Source organism: Peromyscus eremicus, chromosome 7 (genome assembly GCF_949786415.1).
Source record: "Peromyscus eremicus chromosome 7, PerEre_H2_v1, whole genome shotgun sequence".
Taxonomy (NCBI): Eukaryota; Metazoa; Chordata; class Mammalia; order Rodentia; family Cricetidae; genus Peromyscus; species Peromyscus eremicus.
Window position 1 is genome coordinate 49,087,377 of NC_081422.1, and position 18,746 is coordinate 49,106,122.

Genomic DNA, 18,746 nt, shown 5'->3' on the forward strand with positions numbered 1-18,746 from the left:
GATTGGACCAGCTGGCCTTGTCTGCTTCGGCACCCGTGAGATCTGCAATACTGGACCCACTAAGTATGGTTCTGCCCCGGCTGTTTTGTGCACTGACAGGTTGGGGGTGGGGTACCCACTCCTGAGAAAAGAAGGATCACTATCCATCCTTGAGAGATGTCACTGCTCACATGTGACCGACGTCATCACTGCTCACAGCTGGGAGACGTCACTCCTCACCCTTGGTGTACTTATGAGGTTTCCAGTTGTGGACAGTAGAGAGGCCAGTGTCCAAACTCAGGCCACCTGAACACCACTGTTCACACCTGCAAAGGCTAAGGGTCATCCAGCCTTCAAGATGCCCAAGGGGAACCAGCAACCTCAAGATCTCGACACCACCACTACCGAGGGCAGCCACCCACCCCAACCCGCTCAAAAATGCAACAATCCGAGGCAGGCCCCAGAGCACACCCCTGCAGTGACCGAACAGAAGGCGACCACACCCCGAGGGAGAGGCCGGGTGGGGTCGGCGACACGCACGCAGTCCTCCCAGTCCAAGCTCCCGGGCCAGGGTTCGCAAACACGAGGTCCTCCTGCAGGCCAGCGGAACCCAGAGCGGACCAACGCCGCGGACCCAAGCAAGGGCAAGGGGCCGGCCTCGGCGCGGCGTGACAATCGGCAGCGGGCCCCCTCCAACCCGAAACCGGAGCCCTCCACTCTGAAACCGAAGCCCTCCACCACGAAGCCCGAACCCTCCACCCCGAAGCCGGAACCCTCCTCCACCCCTGATCCCCCCACCATGGCCCGCGGCGGCAGTCAGAACTGGAGCTCCGGGGAGTCGGACGGCCAGCCAGAGGAGCAGACGTCCGAGGAGAGCGGGTGAGCGAGCGCGCGCGCCCGGCTGGCCCGGGAGAACCGAGCCCGGGAGCCGCCGGAACCTCCGCGAAGGTTCTGGGCCTTTGTGGCGTCACGCCTCCTAGCGGAACCTTCCGCCGGCGCCGAATAAAAGCCCGCGGCGGAGGCGCCGGCGGCTCGAGTGCGGCTGTGCCGGGCGCGCAAGTGGGTCCCGGGCGCACGCTCGGATCGGAGCCCCGGCGAGCGGCCGCGACAGAGACGGTGACGCGCAGGCCGGCGGCGGCGGGGGCGCGGGCCGGGAGCCCCGGGGGCGTCGGGGACGCGCTGACCCGCCTCGCCCGCCCGCCCCACCTTACCCCGCAGAGACAAGATGGTGAAGGAGACCCAGTACTATGACATCCTGGGGGTGAAGCCCAGCGCGTCCCCGGAGGAGATCAAGAAGGCCTATAGGAAGCTGGCGCTCAAGTACCACCCAGACAAGAACCCGGATGAGGGCGAGAAGGTGCGGGGATGCGCGGGGCGCCGGGGTCACGGGAGGACCCGGGCTGTGAATTATTGACGGCGGCGGCGCGGAGGCTGTCTCCAGGCGCGGCGCCAGCCGGAGGGAGGCCGCGGGGCGCGGTCAGTGGGGGACACCTACCCGGGTGCGACTGGTGCGGGGTGCGAGCCCCAGCAGCCGCCCGTGCCTGCATTCACTCTACAAGTGTTTCGGGAGCCCCTGCCTCCCGGCTGGGAGGACCCTGGTGGGGTTCCAACACTGACCTGTGGGAGCCCAGCTCTCAGAGCTACTGCTGGCATTCCTATGGGAGAGGACATCAGCAAACCAGAAACCCCCGGCACGGGGGTGTGCTTGGTGGGCTCCCCGGCAGCGAACTACTTTTGTGTTTATATTCCATTTGTTGCATAAGCCCTAGGGATGAGTTTCCGTGATCTCAATTGTACCCTAGACAAACCCAGTGTCCCTTTTGAGAGGGACTGAGTGGATTTGATCTGTGAGGCCACCTCCTGCCTGGTACAGTTTTTCGTCACTTTTTTTGTTGTTGCTGTTAAAACAGGGATGCAGAAGTCTGTAACCTGACACGTCTGTTTATAGTGAGAACTCCGGGTTTCCTGTGACAAATGACCCACACTTGACCATAAGTACCGACAGATAATGGGCTGCAATGCGCTGCATATTAGTGACCTAAATTAAACCTTTTTATCCTGTTTACAGAAATAAAACATCCTTCCTGTTGTTCCCAAAGAGGACATGCCCCACCTGAATAGGAGAGCTGGCTAGCTATCCCGTTTCCCCCTTCACTTCTTGCTGTTTAAAAAACAAACAAAACAAAACAAAACTTTGGATGTCCCAGATGAGTTTGGGGAACCAGTGCCGTGGTAGAAGCTAATGGCAGTGGCGCCTGGACCACTCTTGGATCCACTGTTCGCCCCCGTCGAGCGTTTAGACCCGTGGAAACGACACTGGGATCAAAACACCCGTCTGTATTTGTAATTCCAAGATGGAGCAGCCATGCTACTTAAGGAAGGTTGGCTGGTGGCGGCAATGATAGAATATTTATATTTAGCCACATGTGCCGAATGTGGCTGTCACAAGTTTAAAATGCTTCCCTGTAAGACCATTATACCCATTTGTGTTCTTTCTGATCTATATTTAGGTGGCTTACTGTAGCTTTTAAAGTCACCCACCGGCTTTCGGCCTTCTGTCAGTGAGTCACAGATGTGTTCCCTCAGTTCCCTCTTGTCTGTTGCTGACGTTCTTTTGTTGATGTTTTTGTGTGTATGAGTGTTTTGCTTGAATTTGTATTTGTGCACCACATGCCTGCTTGGTGTCCTTGGACGCGAGAAGGTGTTGGGTCCTCTGGAACTGGAGTTACAGATGATTGTTAGCCACAATATTGGTGCTGGGAGTGGAACCCTGGTCCTCTGCAAGAGCAGCCAGTGGTCTTAACTCCCAAGCATCTCTCCAGCCCTGCTGGCATTTTCCTTTAAGGAGAGCTTCTAGGCTTCTGACTTCATGTTCGACTTGGGGAGAAGCCTTCCACTCTGGTCTCCGGTCACATCACAGTCACCAAGAGGTAGTTACCGCTCTTTGCTTACCATTTGAGATGAGAGTGCATTTGGTGTGGTCAAGCTTTAAAAACAAATTACAATTGCCTTCTTTACACAGTGTGTAACTTTCACCCCCTACACACCTGCCTGGGCAAGTTATTTGCCCTTTGTTTTAAACTAATATTTATTTATAGCCAGGTACCCAAGTTAGTATTACATAAGTAATTCTTCCTACACAGTGAGATGTGACGGGTCCATCTTATTTTCTGGGAGTGGAGCAGTGTGTACCCACTGTCGGAAATATGGTTCCTTCTCCACTTTCCATGAAGGGGTGACCCGTTTCCTTTAGTCCTTCACTAAGATGTCTTGGCCGAGGTCGCTCCTGACCACAGACTGGCCGGCCAGTCCTCATCCTTGTCCTACTGTGCTGGACCCTCTTAGTTCAATGCCTGTCCCACGTCAGTGGGTGGGTGAGTCTAGCTGTGCGTATGCATGGTGTTTGTTGGCGGGCCAAGTGAATAATGAGGTCAGAAGAAGAAAGACTTTAATTCTGTGATCCTACATGTAAGCAGGAGACTTTCCAGAAGCGGGAGGGAGAGCCACAGTGAGGAAGGACCCGGAGGAAATTCGGGTTGCAAATCAAAGGGAATAAGGAGACTGGGACGCAATTTGTGGAAACTGCTAGAGAGTCATCATGCCCCCCCCCACTCCCCCGAAGGCACATTCATTCATTCACTCACCAGATACCTTCTCTCATCCTGTGATGTGCTGGGCACACCATGCAGGTTTTTGTGAGGATTTGTGTGTAGTTTTGGACTTTTTTTTTTTTTTTTATGCTACAGGTAGGAGTTTGTCGTGTTTTGTCACCTAAGTTTGTCACTGTATTATTAATGTCATCTTCACAGCTAGACTGAGTCTGTGCTTTCCCACCTTGTCCCGGGACAGCTGGGAGGCCGTTCGGTGGCGGTCTTTGTTTTCTGCTCTGTTGTCCTGTGTTGCTAAGCAGTGGGCAGCCTGTGTTTGCCCTCAGCCACTCTGCCCTGCGTGGAGCTGTGCTTGTTCTAGCCGCACTCGGTTTTCTGCAAGACACCAAGGGTGGCAGGTCAGCAAAAATAGTCCCTGCCGGGGATGATGGTAGGAGATCACGTACTGAGATGTCTGGTCCTTCGGCCAGGTTCGTTGTACATTTTAGTTGAACAGGTTTTCAAGATAAAATCTTAGCAGACAGCAACAGTGCAGAAAGTTTCAGAGTCTGAGCTGGGGCTGTCGCTCGGTCGCTACAGCGCTTACCCAGCATGCACAGTGCCCCTGGGTTTGGTCCGCAGAGCCACATAAGCCAGGTGTAAAGGTGCGTGCCTGCAATTCTAGCACCTGGGAGATAAAAGCAAGTGGATCTGCAGTTCAAGGCTATTTTTGGCTACATAGTAAGTTCGTGGGCAACCTGGGATTTGTTTAGACCCTGTCTCAAAGAAAAAGGAAAAGCCAGAAAGTTCCAGAATATAGAGGAAAAGCCACCCGGAACATGCCTGGTGCGATGGTGTGTCTCTCCAGTCACCCCCACACCTACCCCCCCCACTTTCTTCCTTTTGTTTGTTTTTGTTTCAGTTACATTCTCATCCAGTAGTCCAGGCCAGCTTCATGGCAACCCTCCTGCCTCAGCCTCCTTGGGCTGCAGGGATTATAGGAGTGAGCTACTATACCTGGTTTTTTTTTTTTCTTCACTTAATAATTTATCATAAGCTACGTGACTCTCAGAGCTATTTCTCAGCTGAATTCCATGAAAGGTCTGTGGGAAAGATCACAGAACCCTGATCCCAACTGGGAAGAAAGGAGGTCTCAGCAGCTGAGTTAGACCCTGGAGTGCTGGGTCCTCAGAGGCTGGAGGACCTGTCTCATCAGGTCCAGTCTACAGTTGTACCCCCCCCCCCAAGTGACAGGGCAGTTCTGTTCCATTCTTCAGTCCATCTGTTAGGTCCAAGCCTCTTTGGGGGCATCCAGGGTATTTGGCAAGTGTTTGAGTGGGCCCTCCCTCTCCTGGAGCATACTTACCTTCAAAGAGTCCCAGAAGCCCCTGGAGGCAGCCTAGCCTAATTACTTTCTGACCTTTCACACTGTGCCCTTAATCCTGTGTCTCAGGTTGGTGTGTTTTTATGTTTTTGTTTTGCTGAAGAAGGGAATGCTCCACAAGTCGGTGGTGGCACACGCCTTTAATCCCAGCACTCAGGAGGCAGAGACAGGCAGATCTCTGTGAGTTCAAGGCCAACCTGGGCTACAGAGTGAGTTCCAAGAAAGGCGCAAAGCTACACAGAGAAACCCTGTCTCAGGGGGAAAAAAAAAGACAATGGTAGTACATGATACTTACTTCCTTGAAAAAAATATTCTAGGAATTAATTCGTCAAAAGATCTAACTGCCATGTATAGGATACCGATGGCTTTGTGTGTGGTAGAGTATAGATGTGTGCATGCCTCCACTCTGTGTGGAGGTGAGACAACTTTGGGAATCAGTGCTTTCCTTGTACCTTGTTTTTAAAGCAGTGTGTTTCTTGTTTCTGCTGCTGTGTGGTGCTGGCCTAGAGCTCCCAGGCAGCCCTCTGTCTCTCCTCCCATCGCACTGGAGCATTACAGATGTGCACACCACATCAGCTTTTGTGTGTCCTGGGGATCTGAACTCAGGTCATCAGGTCTGCATGGTAAGCACTTGTGCCCACAGAGTCATCTTCCCCAGGAAGGCTTTTTAAGACTCTCCTGGGGGCTGCAGAAATGGCTCAAAGGTTAAGAGCACTTACCGCTCTCACAGAGGACCCGAGTTAAGTTCCTGGCACCCAAGTCAGGTGGCTCACAACCCCCTGTAACTCCAGCTCCAGGGGGTCTTACGCCCTCTTCTGGCCTCCATGGGTACCTACCTGCACACGTGCACATACACATAAATAAAAAAAATTAATTAAAACTTTAAAATTTTTTTGGATTGATGCTTATTAGCTGTTATTGCTTATTAGGTCTTGGTCAGGAAACTGTGGAACAAGGGGTGACTTAATGTCTGTCAATTTTTGTATCTGTGTCTCTGTGGCATTTACTTTCCCTGTAGGTTCCCAAGAGCAGGTAGGATAGTTATAGATACTTCTGTCCTTCAGAGTAAAGATCAATCTCAGGAGGGCCAAGAGTCCACCTCATTTATTCATATCTGAACTTCCAGAATTGAGCTGTTCATTTAGTAAATATTTGCCAAATAATCATCCACATGGCAGACACAGTTGTAGGCTCAGGGATGCCCTTGGTACTCCAGGCTGACAGAACCCCTGCCTTCATGGGGCTTGTCTTGCAGTGGTCCATAGCATGAATTAATAGAGGGTAGAGCAAGGCTGTGTGGTGGTGGCGCACGCCTTTAATCCCAGCACTCAGGAGGCAGAGGTAGGTGGATCTCTGTAAGTTAGAGGCCAGCCTAGGCTACAAAGTGAGTTCCAGGACATCCAGGGCTGTTACACAGAAAACCCTGCCCCCCAAAACCAAACCAAACCAAAAAATAGATGGTGCATGATAGGAAGTAATGCCTTGGAAGGGCTGAGAGACCTGTGGGTGGGTTTTGGGCTTGCAGTTTGAACTCTGGGACATGTCGAGTCAGGCTCCCTGGGAAAGGAGGCTTTAAGCAGAGGCTTGAAGACCTGTGCTTGTCATAGGGACCTCTGGGGCACATGTTGCAGTGTTCAGAAAGAGCAAGGAGGCTACGGACTGGAGCACAGTTGGGATCAGAAACTTGGAAGATGGAGGCAGGAAGATTGTTTGTTTGAAGTCAACCTGAATGACATAGTAAGTTCTAGTCCAGCCTGTGCTACAAAGCGAGACCTTATACAAAAACAAAACAAAAATATCAGAGGCCAGAGAGGAGAGAAGGGCAGAGCTGGGTTGTAGATGGCAAGGACGGTGGCTTGGGAGGGTCACAATTCACAGGGTTGGTGTGGAACAGGCTAAAGGAGTGAGGAGGTCACTGAAGTGAATCAGGCCACAGACAGCAAAGGACAGAATTGCATGTTTTAGTGTTCTGTTTTATTTTAGAAAGGTCCATGTATTTAAGAGTATGACAGGAAACCTATCCTTCACAACTACAAATAGTCACATAGTTATCCTATTTGCTAGAGCTTTTGTGAGTAATACACAATTAAATACTATATGTAGCATGCTTTCCCTAGGAGCAAGGACATCATAGTAGTTAGCAAATTATGACTTTCACATTGGAAACGCATTTAATATTTCCCTATTTGTTCCCATAGCATCTTTATAATCATTTTCCCCTGTGCATAATACACTCCAGGGTCAGCCTCCATGTTTAGTTTCCCTGTTTCTTAGACTTACAGGATGCCTCTCCCTCAATTTGGGTTTTCTAGTTTTATTTTTCTTGAGTTTTTAAGACAGGGTTTTTCTGTATACCCTTGGTTGTCCTGGAATTCGCTTTGTAGACCAGGCTGGCCTCAAACTCAGAAATCCTCCTGCCTCTGCCTCCCGAGTGCTGGGATTAAAGGCGTGCGCCACCACTGCCCGGTCTCTAGTTCTTTCCTTACGATTGGATTCTGGTGATAAATTTTCGGCAGACATGCCACACACGGGGTATTGTGTCTGTCACCAAGTTCAAGAGTTGCAGGTGGGAGAGTGGCACCACCATGACTTGCTGACAGGTGAGGCAGGTGAGCATCTCCCCCGTACCTGAGATGAGGGAGATGCCAGGATCAGCAGGCAGGACTGTGAAAGGAGGTACAGGGTCTACACGCAGTATCTGGCATGCCGGCAGGTGCTCACACATGGCTATGGTTGAATGTCACGCTTGTAAACCAGTGAAATGTTCCTGTAGCTGAAAACCCTGGTCGCACCTGGAGCCCTGGGCTGCAGCTGAAGCCTTGCCGGGTCTCCTATCTCCAGGGGGGACTCCAGGTCTTCTGGCTGGTGTTGCCAGGGTGGAGACAAGCTTTTTCTCCCTCCCGATTTCTGGCCCTGTTCTTGGAATAAATTTCTTTCAGATGTTTGTTCCTTGTGTCCCACTTAACAAGACAGCAGATCTAGTGACTGACAGCTGGAGGGACTGGCTTTTCTGATTCTATTTGGAGGGAGGCTTGCTTATAGGAAAACATGAATCCTCTCTGGGACTCATCTCCTCTCTCTCTCTCTCTTTTCAAAGTTTAAACTTATATCCCAGGCATATGAAGTACTTTCAGATCCAAAGAAAAGAGACATCTATGACCAAGGTGGAGAGCAGGCGATTAAGGAAGGGGGCTCCGGTAGCCCCAGCTTCTCTTCACCCATGGATATCTTTGACATGTTCTTTGGTGGTGGAGGACGGATGGCTAGAGAGAGAAGAGGTAAATGGTTTTAAATTAATCTTTTCCATTTGTGTGTGTGTGTGTGTGTGTGTGTGTGTGTGTGTGTGTATAACACCAGTGTGTAGGACAGAAGATAACTTGCAAGAGTTGGTTCTCTCCTTCTGAACTCAGGTCATCAGGCTTGGCAGTAAATGCCCTTACCCTCTGAGCTATCTTCTCAGCCTGTAATGTTTGTAAAAAATGTAAGCAAGCTTTATGTTGTACTGTTGCAGGAATCAAGATGGATCATGCTTTAAAAGGGGGTGGTTGTTGTATTTGGGGATCTTTAAATAGTTCTGAATTTTAGTGTGCAGGCTGCTGGAAACTCTTGTATACTTAATTATCTGACACCTTTCCATTGCCCCATATAAAAGGAGCGGATGGGATTGTAGATAGAATAGAGGAACACACATAATACTAGCATCTGGAAGGCCAGGGTAGGAGTGTTACTGAGTTCTCAGCCAGCCTGAGCTGCATAGTGATAACCTGTGGAAGGTTATCCTCTGTTGTGGGGTCAGGCACAAAAGTGTCCAAAGGGACATAATTGACACTTCAATGCTTAGCAAATCTTCTACAAGAGTGCCCCTCTCCTCTCCCCTCTCACCGACTCTTGGGCCCCATCTGGGTCAGGGCAGTAGGCTCCCTCATTATTGTGGTTGTCGGGACACAGCCCTGTTCAGGGTGGCCTCATCCCCAGCCAACATCAGATTTTCTGAAAGGCAGAGTTGACTTCTGTTTTAAAAATCTTTGTAAAATAAATGACCTTTTTAGAATCCACTCTGGTTAGCAGCTTCAATCCCAGGAGATAAATGAGCCCCCACCCCCACCCCCTACCTCCACTGCCTAGGGTTCACGTTCCCCTTACCCTCTTCCTACCTCACCTTCTTTTTTGAGTCAGGGTTTCATGTGTCCTAGGATGCCCTCAAATTCCCTGTAGCTGAGGGATGATCTTGACCTTGTGATCCTCCTGCTTCTACCTCCCAGTGCTTCATGTATGCTAGGTAAAGCACCCTGCCAGCTCCATCCTCAGCCTCATTTCTCACCTCCAGCCGGCAGGGCTGCTGGCTGGCTGCTGTATTATCGGATTGTCTCTGGCTGATAGCCCCCGCCCCTTCCAGCTCACTGCTGATAATCCACTTTGGATCCTAAAACCATATAGACCGCCAAGCCGACTACACTGCTAGATAAAATCGGGAGAAATATGTTCTTCATTAGTGTTAAGAAGTGTGGCTTTGGTTGGTAAGAAACCCTGGATAAATGTACTTGTTCTCACATTATAATTGGCCTGGAGCTTTAAAAAGCATGGGTGTTGATTCTGTGCACACAGTGTACTGAAAATCACAGTGTTTATGAGGGAAAAATCCCTCCCCGCCTCTGGGTGTACTGCCTGCTCATGTAATTGACAGTGTGGATGTGATTAAAACCTCGGGCATTCTCTTGCCCAGCTCTCTAGCCGTCCTGAAATAAAAAGCTTCACGCCCTTTAATTAAGTCATCTCTCAAAGTTGGCAGCCAATAAACCAGGACACCTTGTCCCAGTGACGTCTAGAACGCCTGGGCAGCAGGGAAGGTGTTGCCGTGTTGGTCCCCAGGAGTAGGCATAGGGCCAGTGCAGCCAAGCTGCACCCTGAGGGCTAGCCCTCCCACCCCCATCCTGAATGCAGGTCAGGGCTAGCCCTCCCACCCCCATCCTGAATGCAGGTCAGGGGAAAGCACTCCTGCTTGTCTGTATACTACAGAAGGGCTTGGAAAGGGCCTGGTACCCATGCAAGATTTCAATGATGGGGCTGGAGACTGTCACATTGTCCCTGAGGAAAGGGCTTGTATCCTGTGGAGGATTTAGTTTTGTTATTTAACTGCCTTTCATCTCTCCCTGTCCTCAGATGTGCTCTCTGAAAACGAAGATGGAAGGTCTTTTTTTTTTTTTTCCTCTAAATTATTGGATAATCAGCCCATAGTTGGACAGGTGGTAGTTCTCCACCTTGGCAGGGGATCTGTAGGATGGGTTGGTTTGATGAAGCATTACTTCTCTGGGGGAGGAGGGCCTTGGCCCCAGCTCTCAGTATTGGGAACTTTTTTTTTTTTTTTTTTTTTTACTTTTTTGGCTCTTTGGGGGCCTGCTGCCCAGCTCCCAAATAAATACACATGGAGACTTAATATTTATAAATGCCCGGCCTTAGCTTGGCTTGTTTCTAGCCAGCTTTTCTTAACTTTAAGCTATCACATCTACCTTTTGCCTCTGAGCTTTTACCTTTCTCTATTTCTGTATCTTTTCTTTCCTTCTTATCTTGTGTCTGGCTGGCCCCTTCTTTTCTCACTCCTTGATCTCTCTTGTTTCCCTTCCTCCTCCCAGATTTCTCCTCCTATTTATTCTCTCTGCCTGCCAGCCCCACCTATCCCTCTCCTGCCTTGCTATTGGCTGTTCAGCTCTTTATTAGACCATCAGGTGTTTTAGACAGGTAAAGTAACACAGCTTCACAGAGTTAAACAAATGCAACACAAAAGAATATAACACATCCTTGCATCATTAAACAAATATTCCACAGCATAAACAAATGTAACACATCTTTAATGTTCACAACAGGGACTCCATGAGGGTCATGTGGCAGTGGTCTGATTAGTCCAGTAAATGGCTCTTTCTCTCTCGGCAGGCAAGAATGTTGTACACCAGCTGTCAGTAACTCTGGAAGACTTATATAATGGAATCACTAAGAAACTGGCCCTCCAGAAAAATATAATTTGTGAGAAATGTGAAGGTAAAACCTAATTTTGGAGTGACTCTCACGGTTCAGGTCTCTTGTTTCTACTTGTTTCTAGCTCAGAGGAAAATAGTTGATCTTTTCAAAGCAGATCCTATCCCTTGTGGGGACCAAGCAGGGTTTGTAAACGGTGAACCCTGAAGTCACATCTGTTTGAATGTTTATATTTTTCTGGGTTGAACATCTATTCAGTATGTTGGCATTTATTCTAAGAGTTTCAAAATCTGGACAGTTCTCCTAATGTAGGGGTTGACAGTTTTCCTGTGACGGGTGTGACAGCAAACATCTTAGACTCTCTTCTGCCATTTCAGTGCAGAATGTGCCTGTGTCCCAGGAAAGCCTTATTTATATTAATATAATTCACGCAAATGTTTAAATTCCTAATTTTCAAGAAAAGTCATATCTGGTGACCCTAAGAGCCATGTTGTCTCACGAGAGCTAGCCAAGCTGTGACAGCCTGCACTAACAAGGCTTGTGTCCGTAGTTCCTGCAGCCCCAGGTGCTGTGCACCTATGGTGTGGGGGTTAGTAACCTGGAGGTTAGATGTTAACATCTGGATAGGATCTGCTTGGCTGTTCCCTTTCACACATCCCCAGTGTTTCCGTAACTAGAGAACTCTAAGCACAGTGCCCAGTGGGATAGGCAGCCCCCTTCTGAAAGGAACGCAGCTCTCCTGCTTCCCTCCCACCTCCACAGGCATCGGTGGGAAGAAGGGATCCGTGGAGAAGTGCCCTCTGTGCAAGGGGCGGGGGATGCAGATCCATATCCAGCAGATTGGGCCGGGCATGGTGCAGCAGATCCAGACTGTGTGCATCGAGTGCAAGGGCCAGGGCGAGCGCATCAACCCCAAGGACCGTTGCGAGAACTGCAATGGAGCCAAAGTTATCCGGGAGAAGAAGATTATCGAGGTACACGTGGAGAAAGGTGAGGCTGCGCAGTTAGCGCTGTAGGGCCCACTCCGCCAATCATGGCGCACACTGGGTAGGTGTCAGGAATGTGGCTGTGTGGCGGCATGTTTACAAGACAAGGGCTGTCAGGAGTCCCTTTCCAGGTCATCCTCCTATGACCTTTCCTGGCCTGAGGAAGGACCAGTGAGGTCACAGAAAAAGTTTTCAAAGTTTTCCCAATGCTCTGAAAGCCTTGACTTCAGGTCTGGTCAACTGCCCTCACCTGTCCTTCCCAAAACATCCTTTAAGAATCTTCTGACATAAGTCTTCTCAACAGCTTTTACCACTCATTGGCTGCCAGAGCTTTTAAAGATTTTTGGACCTGTGTGTTTCCCGCGTCGCCCCCCCGCCCCCAATCTTCCCCTCTGCTGCTCCAGAGTCTCCCAAATTCAGTGCCTTTCCTTACTGTTTCATCTGGTACCATCATCTTAGGCCCATTTCAGTCCCTTCTGTTTTTCCAAAAATCCTGATTCTGTGACTTTCTGATCCAGTAAATATGTTATCTATCGGATGAGACCAAAAATCAAACCATCAGCTGCTAAAAGACCTTTCACCTGCCTTCACCTTGTGTCTGTGAACATTCTCTCGGCCTCAGGCTACAGAGCCTGAAGTGGGTGGTAACCTCCCAGTGTGTGCCCTTAGTGTAGCGCCCCAGCACCTGGGGCTGAGGAGTGTGATGTGGTCAGATGGGGATCTTATTTGCCCTCCCCCTGCTTCACCTTTGACTCAGCCAGTGGTGGAAGTCAAGCCTTTGCTTGGCAGTTATTCGAGCTTCTCCAACACTGTGCCCACGGGAGGGGAAGGGCTAGTGAGTTAAGAACCCCAAAGATCTCTGTCCCTTCAGAAGCTCTGAGCTCCGGCTGTGAGAAGCGGCTAATCCGAAGGGTGATGTTCCATAGGTATGAAGGATGGGCAAAAGATACTGTTTCATGGAGAAGGAGATCAGGAGCCTGAGCTGGAGCCTGGTGATGTCATAATTGTGCTTGATCAGAAGGATCATAGTGTCTTTCAGAGACGAGGCCATGATTTGATCATGAAAATGAAAATTCAGCTTTCTGAAGCTCTTTGTGGCTTCAAGAAGACAATAAAAACGCTGGATGATCGAGTCCTCCTTATTACATCCAAGTCAGGTAAGGCCCACCCTCCCTGTTCTGCACGCTTGTCTGCAGCTGCTGCACAGCGGCCTGGCTTCACAGTCACAGCTCGATACTCTGAAGCTTTTTAAATAATGAAGTCATCTTATTCTTTTAAAGATATATTTTATTTTTAATTATGCATATGTGTATGTGTTCTTATATGGGTATGTGCACTTGTATAAGTGTTCCCGTGGAAGCAGAGGATCTTCCTGGAGCTGGAGTTACAGGCAGTTGTGAGTCACATGACATGGAAACTGAACTCTGGTCCTGAACTATAAGAACATTACCTGTTCGTAATTGCTAAATCATGTTTCCAGCCTACAGTATGCTGTGTTGTATGTATGTGTGTAGGTCAGAGGGCAACTTTAGGGAGTCGGTTCTGTCCTGTGCCATGGGTTCTGGGGATCCCACTGTGGTTATCAGGTTGTGCAGTCACGGCCTTTACCAGCTGCGCATCGCATGAGCCTCACGCTGTGAAGTCACCACCCATGACGGGAAAATATGATGAATTTCTTTAATATGCTCTTAAGTAGGAAGAGGACCCTTAAGAATCTCCTGAGTCTGAAATTTTACTGGAATCTTCCAGTCAAGCTTAAAATGGACACATTTGGTAGCAGAACATAGCTGACAGCAGGCCTTTTCTATCAAGTGGGTCTGTGCTGATTCTTGTATGTTCCTCTGGTGTCTAAGCTGTTACATATGAGAACTTTTTCAAATAGCATTTTCCTGAAGAAGGAAAAAAAAAAAAAGACATTAGCTGTGAGCATCTCTTCAGAGGCTTCCACAGGAACTGACTGCACACAGCACCCCTGAGAGCTGTCTCTGGGCTGAAAAGGAGTCCCGGGACCCCAAGCTCAGCCCCCAGCACTTGTGTACACACCAGGCCCTCAGCATCCAGGAAGGCTGATGTTTACACAAGTTATGGGCCCATGCAGGCTCTAGAGCACCTGTGGAGAAGGGACTGGGGTTGAGGCTCGGCTAAAGGCAGCTGTGCACAGCCAAGATGTCCGCATAGCATGGAAGAAGCTAAGCAAGCTAGGTGCCTGGGGTCTCACCACAGGCAGGGTTTACCAGTGTGTGGGGGGGGGATTCTGGGAGGGGGTAACTGACGGGCCTGTAGCACAGGTGGTGGGAGCGCGTGCTAAAACTGAAGTCCTGTGGGGCAGGCGAGCACCTGCATCTGTGGCCAGCCTCCAGGCCCGCTCCCGCCTCTGCCCATTTCTCCTCCCTGCCTCTGCCCATTTCCCCTCCCCACCTCTGCCCATTTCCCCTCCCCGCCTCTGCCCATTTCCCCTCCCCGCCTCTGCCCATTTCCCCTCCCCGCCTCTGCCCATTTCTCCTCCCCGCCTCTGCCCATTTCCCCTCCCCGCCTCTGCCCATTTCCCCTCCCCGCCTCTGCCCATTTCTCCTCCCTGCCTCCTCCTCTTCCCAGCCTTGTCTGTCACCTCTCTCCAATTCCTCCTTTGCTGGAGATGATAGGAAATGAGATTGCATTTCTAAATTGATCAATTTATGGTAATTTTTAAAAACTTGAGTTTCAAACTTCCACCTATGCATGATGGTGTGTACACATAATCCCAGTACTCAGTATGCTGGAGCCAGAGATTGCAAGATTGAAGCCAGCCGCCTGGGCCACATAGCAAGATGCTATTTCAATGGAGCCTGTGTGTGCGTGTGTGTATGTGTGTGTGTGTGTGTGTGTGTGTGTGTGTGTGTGTGTGTACACGTGTACTGGGGATGTAGCTCAGTTAGTAGAGTGCTTGCTTAGTTTAGCATTCTCGAAGCTCTAGGTTCAATCCCCAGTGTCATATAAACCAGGTGTTTATATGGTGCAGGCCTGAAGCCCAGCACGTGGGCCTGAGCAAGAGGATCAAACTTAGAAAAAGCTGTAAGAATGAGACTGTCTCACAAAATACACTTTTCAAGCTTACAAAAAGTTGTAGAGATAAAACCACACAGGGTCCACCAATATGCAATTTGCCACTGACCTTTGACCCCATTTGCTCTTCCCTCTGTGACATATACTTAGGATCAGTGGGAAGCACTGCCCTGTGATGGAGTCTGTGAAGTTTCAAAGTCAGGCGCCTTTTTATGGGCACCACGTCACAGCCCTCCCAAGTGCCCTGGCCTTCCTGTCACTTGAAGTATTACGTTGAGGGACTGTGGTCCACACAAGGCCTTAGGTCACTTAACAGAACCGAGCCTGGTGGTGTATCTCAGACCCCAAACGTTGTCACAGCCCAGACTCCAGCCATTCTGAGAGCCAGGGGTGGTGGCATTTGTGTGGCTTCTTTGGAAAAGTCCGTTCTTGGCCAAGGGTGGATAACAGGAGTTCAGGTCATCCTGGCATAACTCCCGGAGGCCGGGCCCTGTTGCAGGGGGAGCACTCCCTCTATCTTTCCTGACGGCAGCCTGGGGAATGTGGGAGTCAAGGACAGAAGTGGGGGTTATGGAGAAGGAGCCCCAAAGGGAGGGAAACCTTAGAAACCCATTTCCTTGCTAGGTGAGAAAAAGGGCGGAGCATCTAGAAAACCTGATGGGATTGCTTTGGGGTATTTTGTGTGCGTGCATGTAAGTGTGTACGTGTGTGTCTTGCTCTTTTCTCCTTTTCTATTGGTTTCTCTTTCATCCCCCCCCTTTCACTGTTGACTTGAGGACTCGTGATTAAAGCAGGGGTGCCTCTGGCAGAGGCGGCTTTTCCCTCTTCTCCCGCATGGTTTTCCATTCTTGGCCTCAAGGTTCCCATCTCCCAGCAAGTCCAGGCAGGTTTGGGAGCCGGGCTGGGGAAGGAACAGCACTAAGTGGCACCTGATGAAACAGGAACAGAAAGGGGTTTCCAGACCACCCCACTAACAGCACAGAAGGCCAGCAAACCGTGCCTGTTCAGCTAAGCAGTCACCTGACCACCCCACAGTGAGGAGGGATGAGCCCTAGGATAGAGCACATTGGCACAGTGTGTGTTTCAAAACCTCGGATGAACTGGAAAAGTGTCTGGGAAAGAAATTCCACTTTCTGTGGAGTGCTGTCCCCTGGGGAGGAACAGGGAAGGAACTGCTGAGTACGTTAGTCCTTAGCTCCCTTTATCCCTTCCCCACTTTCTCTGAACATTCCTTTTCTTGTCCATCATCATCCCTGTTTTGTGGTACTGCACACAAAACAGACTGAACACAGGACCCTTGTGCATACCAGAAAGCCTCTGGACCAGGGCTGCATCAGCCATTGTCCATTTTCATGACTGAAGGGCACATTTTCCAGACACCTTTCTGTCCCTGACGTCTTCCACGCCTCGTGGGAAGTAATCCTTTCAGTCTTAGGGGAGTCTTAAGTGCCCCAGGTTCTACCCTCCCATGATGCCTCTAGAGATCTTGCCAGTATGGACAAGGCGGAGCATGTGGTGCAGGGCATATCCCAGCTCACCAGCCTGAAGTAGAAGTGTTTTGAGAGCAGGAAAGGGGCCACGTGGCACCCACCAGGGAGGCCCCACCTCGAGCAGGGAGACTCCTGTGAATCCCTTGCTGAGCTCCGCCTGAATCTGAGCAGCATAGTCACCATGTCTGTTAGGAACATCCATAGTCGCTTGAAGAGACAGGCAGGCAGGTACTGGCCCCACTGGAGGCCAGGGGAGGGGTCCCGACTTCACACCCTTCTACATTATGGTAGAGGTTTCAGTGTGCTTGCTGCCTTCCAACAGGGGCTAGCCCTCCGTCCCGTGCGCTAGCTCTCCTTGGGAGGTTCACCTCTCCAGGCCCCCTTTGTCTTCCTTTTTCGTAACGCGGCCTTCTCTGTGGCAGGTGAGGTGATAAAGCACGGAGACCTGAAATGTGTGCGCAACGAGGGAATGCCCATCTACAAAGCCCCCCTGGAGAAAGGGATGCTGATCATACAGTTCTTAGTAAGTGCGGCATTTACTCCCATGAGAGACACCGTCACACCTTGATGGAAAGCCAAGAAAGCCCATGTCCCCGTGTGCTCACCCCTGCAGGTGGTCTTCCCTGAAAAACACTGGCTTTCTCAGGAGAAGCTCTCTCAGCTGGAGGCCCTGCTCCCCCCTCGGCAGAAGGTGAGGATCACAGAGGACATGGATCAGGTGGAGCTGAAGGAGTTCAATCCCAATGAGCAGAACTGGCGCCAGCACCGGGAAGCCTATGAGGAGGAGGACGAGGGGCCCCGCGCTGGTGTGCAGTGCCAGACGGCGTGAGGGCGGCGCGGTGTAGCGTGGCCTGCTCGGACTAGCACATGACGAATGTAAACTTGGCACAATGAAAATGGCATCATCGCTTTAATAGCCTCGTGTTTGGGGTGTCCTGTGTATGTGTTCAGCAGTCTCCATGCTGAGTTGTCTTTTGGGTTTGCTTGTTTCTCTTCTGGTTGTAACTTAAGTTATAGCTTGATTTGTATTTAAATGTTTTAAGTTCAATCATGTCTAGTCTGCATATGGAATCTGTTCATTTGTACTTTCAGGACATACTCTGGAGATGGTAGTACCACACTGACCCTTTGTGCTTTTAGTGGCTTTGCCATGGTTCAGTTCCACAGTAGGCACCCGTGGCCACGCTTGGCCCCTAACAAAGGCCGAGAAGGTGGGGGTCGGGCCCATCTCTAATCTGTGGTTTCTCTCCCCTTCCTCCCTTGGCAGTCACCGAGGGTATGAGCTCAGGTCTGCTAGTGTTTCTGGATCTACTCTAGAACTCCCAGACAGTAAAAGCACATGTATGGCTTGCACTTGGCCCAGCATGCCTGTTCACTGAGGAGGCTCCACTCAAGAGCTGCAGGGCCAGTCTAGCTCTACTCTTCTGTCCCCTTGAATGGTTGGAGAGGGGTTTGTCTAACCATCTGTCTTGGAAGTTTTCTGAACGTTCCAGGCCTTGTGATGACAAACTCTTTTTAAATAAGCCAATAAAGCCATTTGCCTGTGACCCACAAACTTGTTCTTTGTGGTTTTAATGATTACCTGTTGACAACCTTTGCAATGATGTCCCACCGAAGTGCTTACCCCAAGGAAGGCTAAACCCTCCCATGTCCCTGGCAGCCTCTGTGCAGCTGCAGAAGCCCCCAAGGGGAATGCTGGTGGCTTAACCCCCCGCACGGCCGCCTAGTGTCTCCGGATGACTTAAGGGTATGCAATGGCACAGAACCCCTCAGTATTTTCACCTTGTTCTCCAGCCAGCTCCTTCCTAAAGGCCTGTTCCGCTCACTGTACAGGCATACTACAAAGGGCTTCCTGCTTGTGAGGCTTGGTGAGAACTGAACTAACCAAGTTCTTCTAGTCAGCTGCCATGAATACCACTGACAATGACAGCTGCCTGGGACGGGTACTAGTTACTACTTTAATCCTGGCAGGTAGACTGCACTTTCAATAAAGGCTACCTCAGCCTCTAGCCATTACTACTCCTTTCTCTTTTACAAAGGAAGTTAAACACCCCGCTGCTTAAGCTACTCAACTAACCTGTCAGATCCACCCTTACTTGGTTTTTATGGTACCAGAGAGTTTGACGCAGACCAAGAACTTCCCCTAGGAAGGTTAAGGGGCAGAACAGACCCATGGCTGGTGGGGGAAGCCAGCTAGTGGGACCCCCAAAATGTTGCTGGCTAGTGGAAGATAATTTGCTCAAAGCACAGCAAGTCCACCTATGCCCGTTCTGACCACTGGCCCGGACAGACTCAAAACTGATTTCTC

At 50.3% G+C, this 18,746-nt stretch overlaps 1 protein-coding gene across 2 annotated transcripts; it reads left to right on the top strand.

Annotated features, from left to right (window-relative positions):
• Positions 1-215: 215 nt before the first annotated feature.
• Dnaja4 (DnaJ heat shock protein family (Hsp40) member A4) lies at positions 216-17,486 on the top strand. Of its 2 annotated transcripts, none has more exons than XM_059267906.1 (8): positions 216-858; positions 1,198-1,336; positions 8,048-8,228; positions 10,879-10,983; positions 11,683-11,910; positions 12,833-13,063; positions 16,861-16,961; positions 17,052-17,486. In XM_059267906.1, exons 1-8 carry the CDS (start codon positions 338-340, stop codon positions 17,265-17,267), a joined length of 1,722 nt encoding a protein of 573 aa, XP_059123889.1. In that variant the 5' UTR covers positions 216-337; the 3' UTR covers positions 17,268-17,486. The 2 variants fall into 2 exon arrangements, with proteins under 2 accessions (XP_059123889.1, XP_059123890.1); XM_059267907.1 differs by lacking the exon at positions 216-858 and adding an exon at positions 995-1,095.
• Positions 17,487-18,746: the final 1,260 nt, after the last annotated feature.

Bases quoted from the DNA above. Each gene is read 5' to 3' on its own strand.
- Dnaja4 (XM_059267906.1), top strand. From the start codon at position 338: ATGCCCAAGGGGAACCAGCAACCTCAAGATCTCGACACCACCACTACC. The intron at 1,337-8,047 runs GTGCGGGGATGC...CTCTTTTCAAAG, and splicing joins ACCCGGATGAGGGCGAGAAG to TTTAAACTTATATCCCAGGC. The intron at 10,984-11,682 runs GTAAAACCTAAT...CCACCTCCACAG, and splicing joins AATTTGTGAGAAATGTGAAG to GCATCGGTGGGAAGAAGGGA.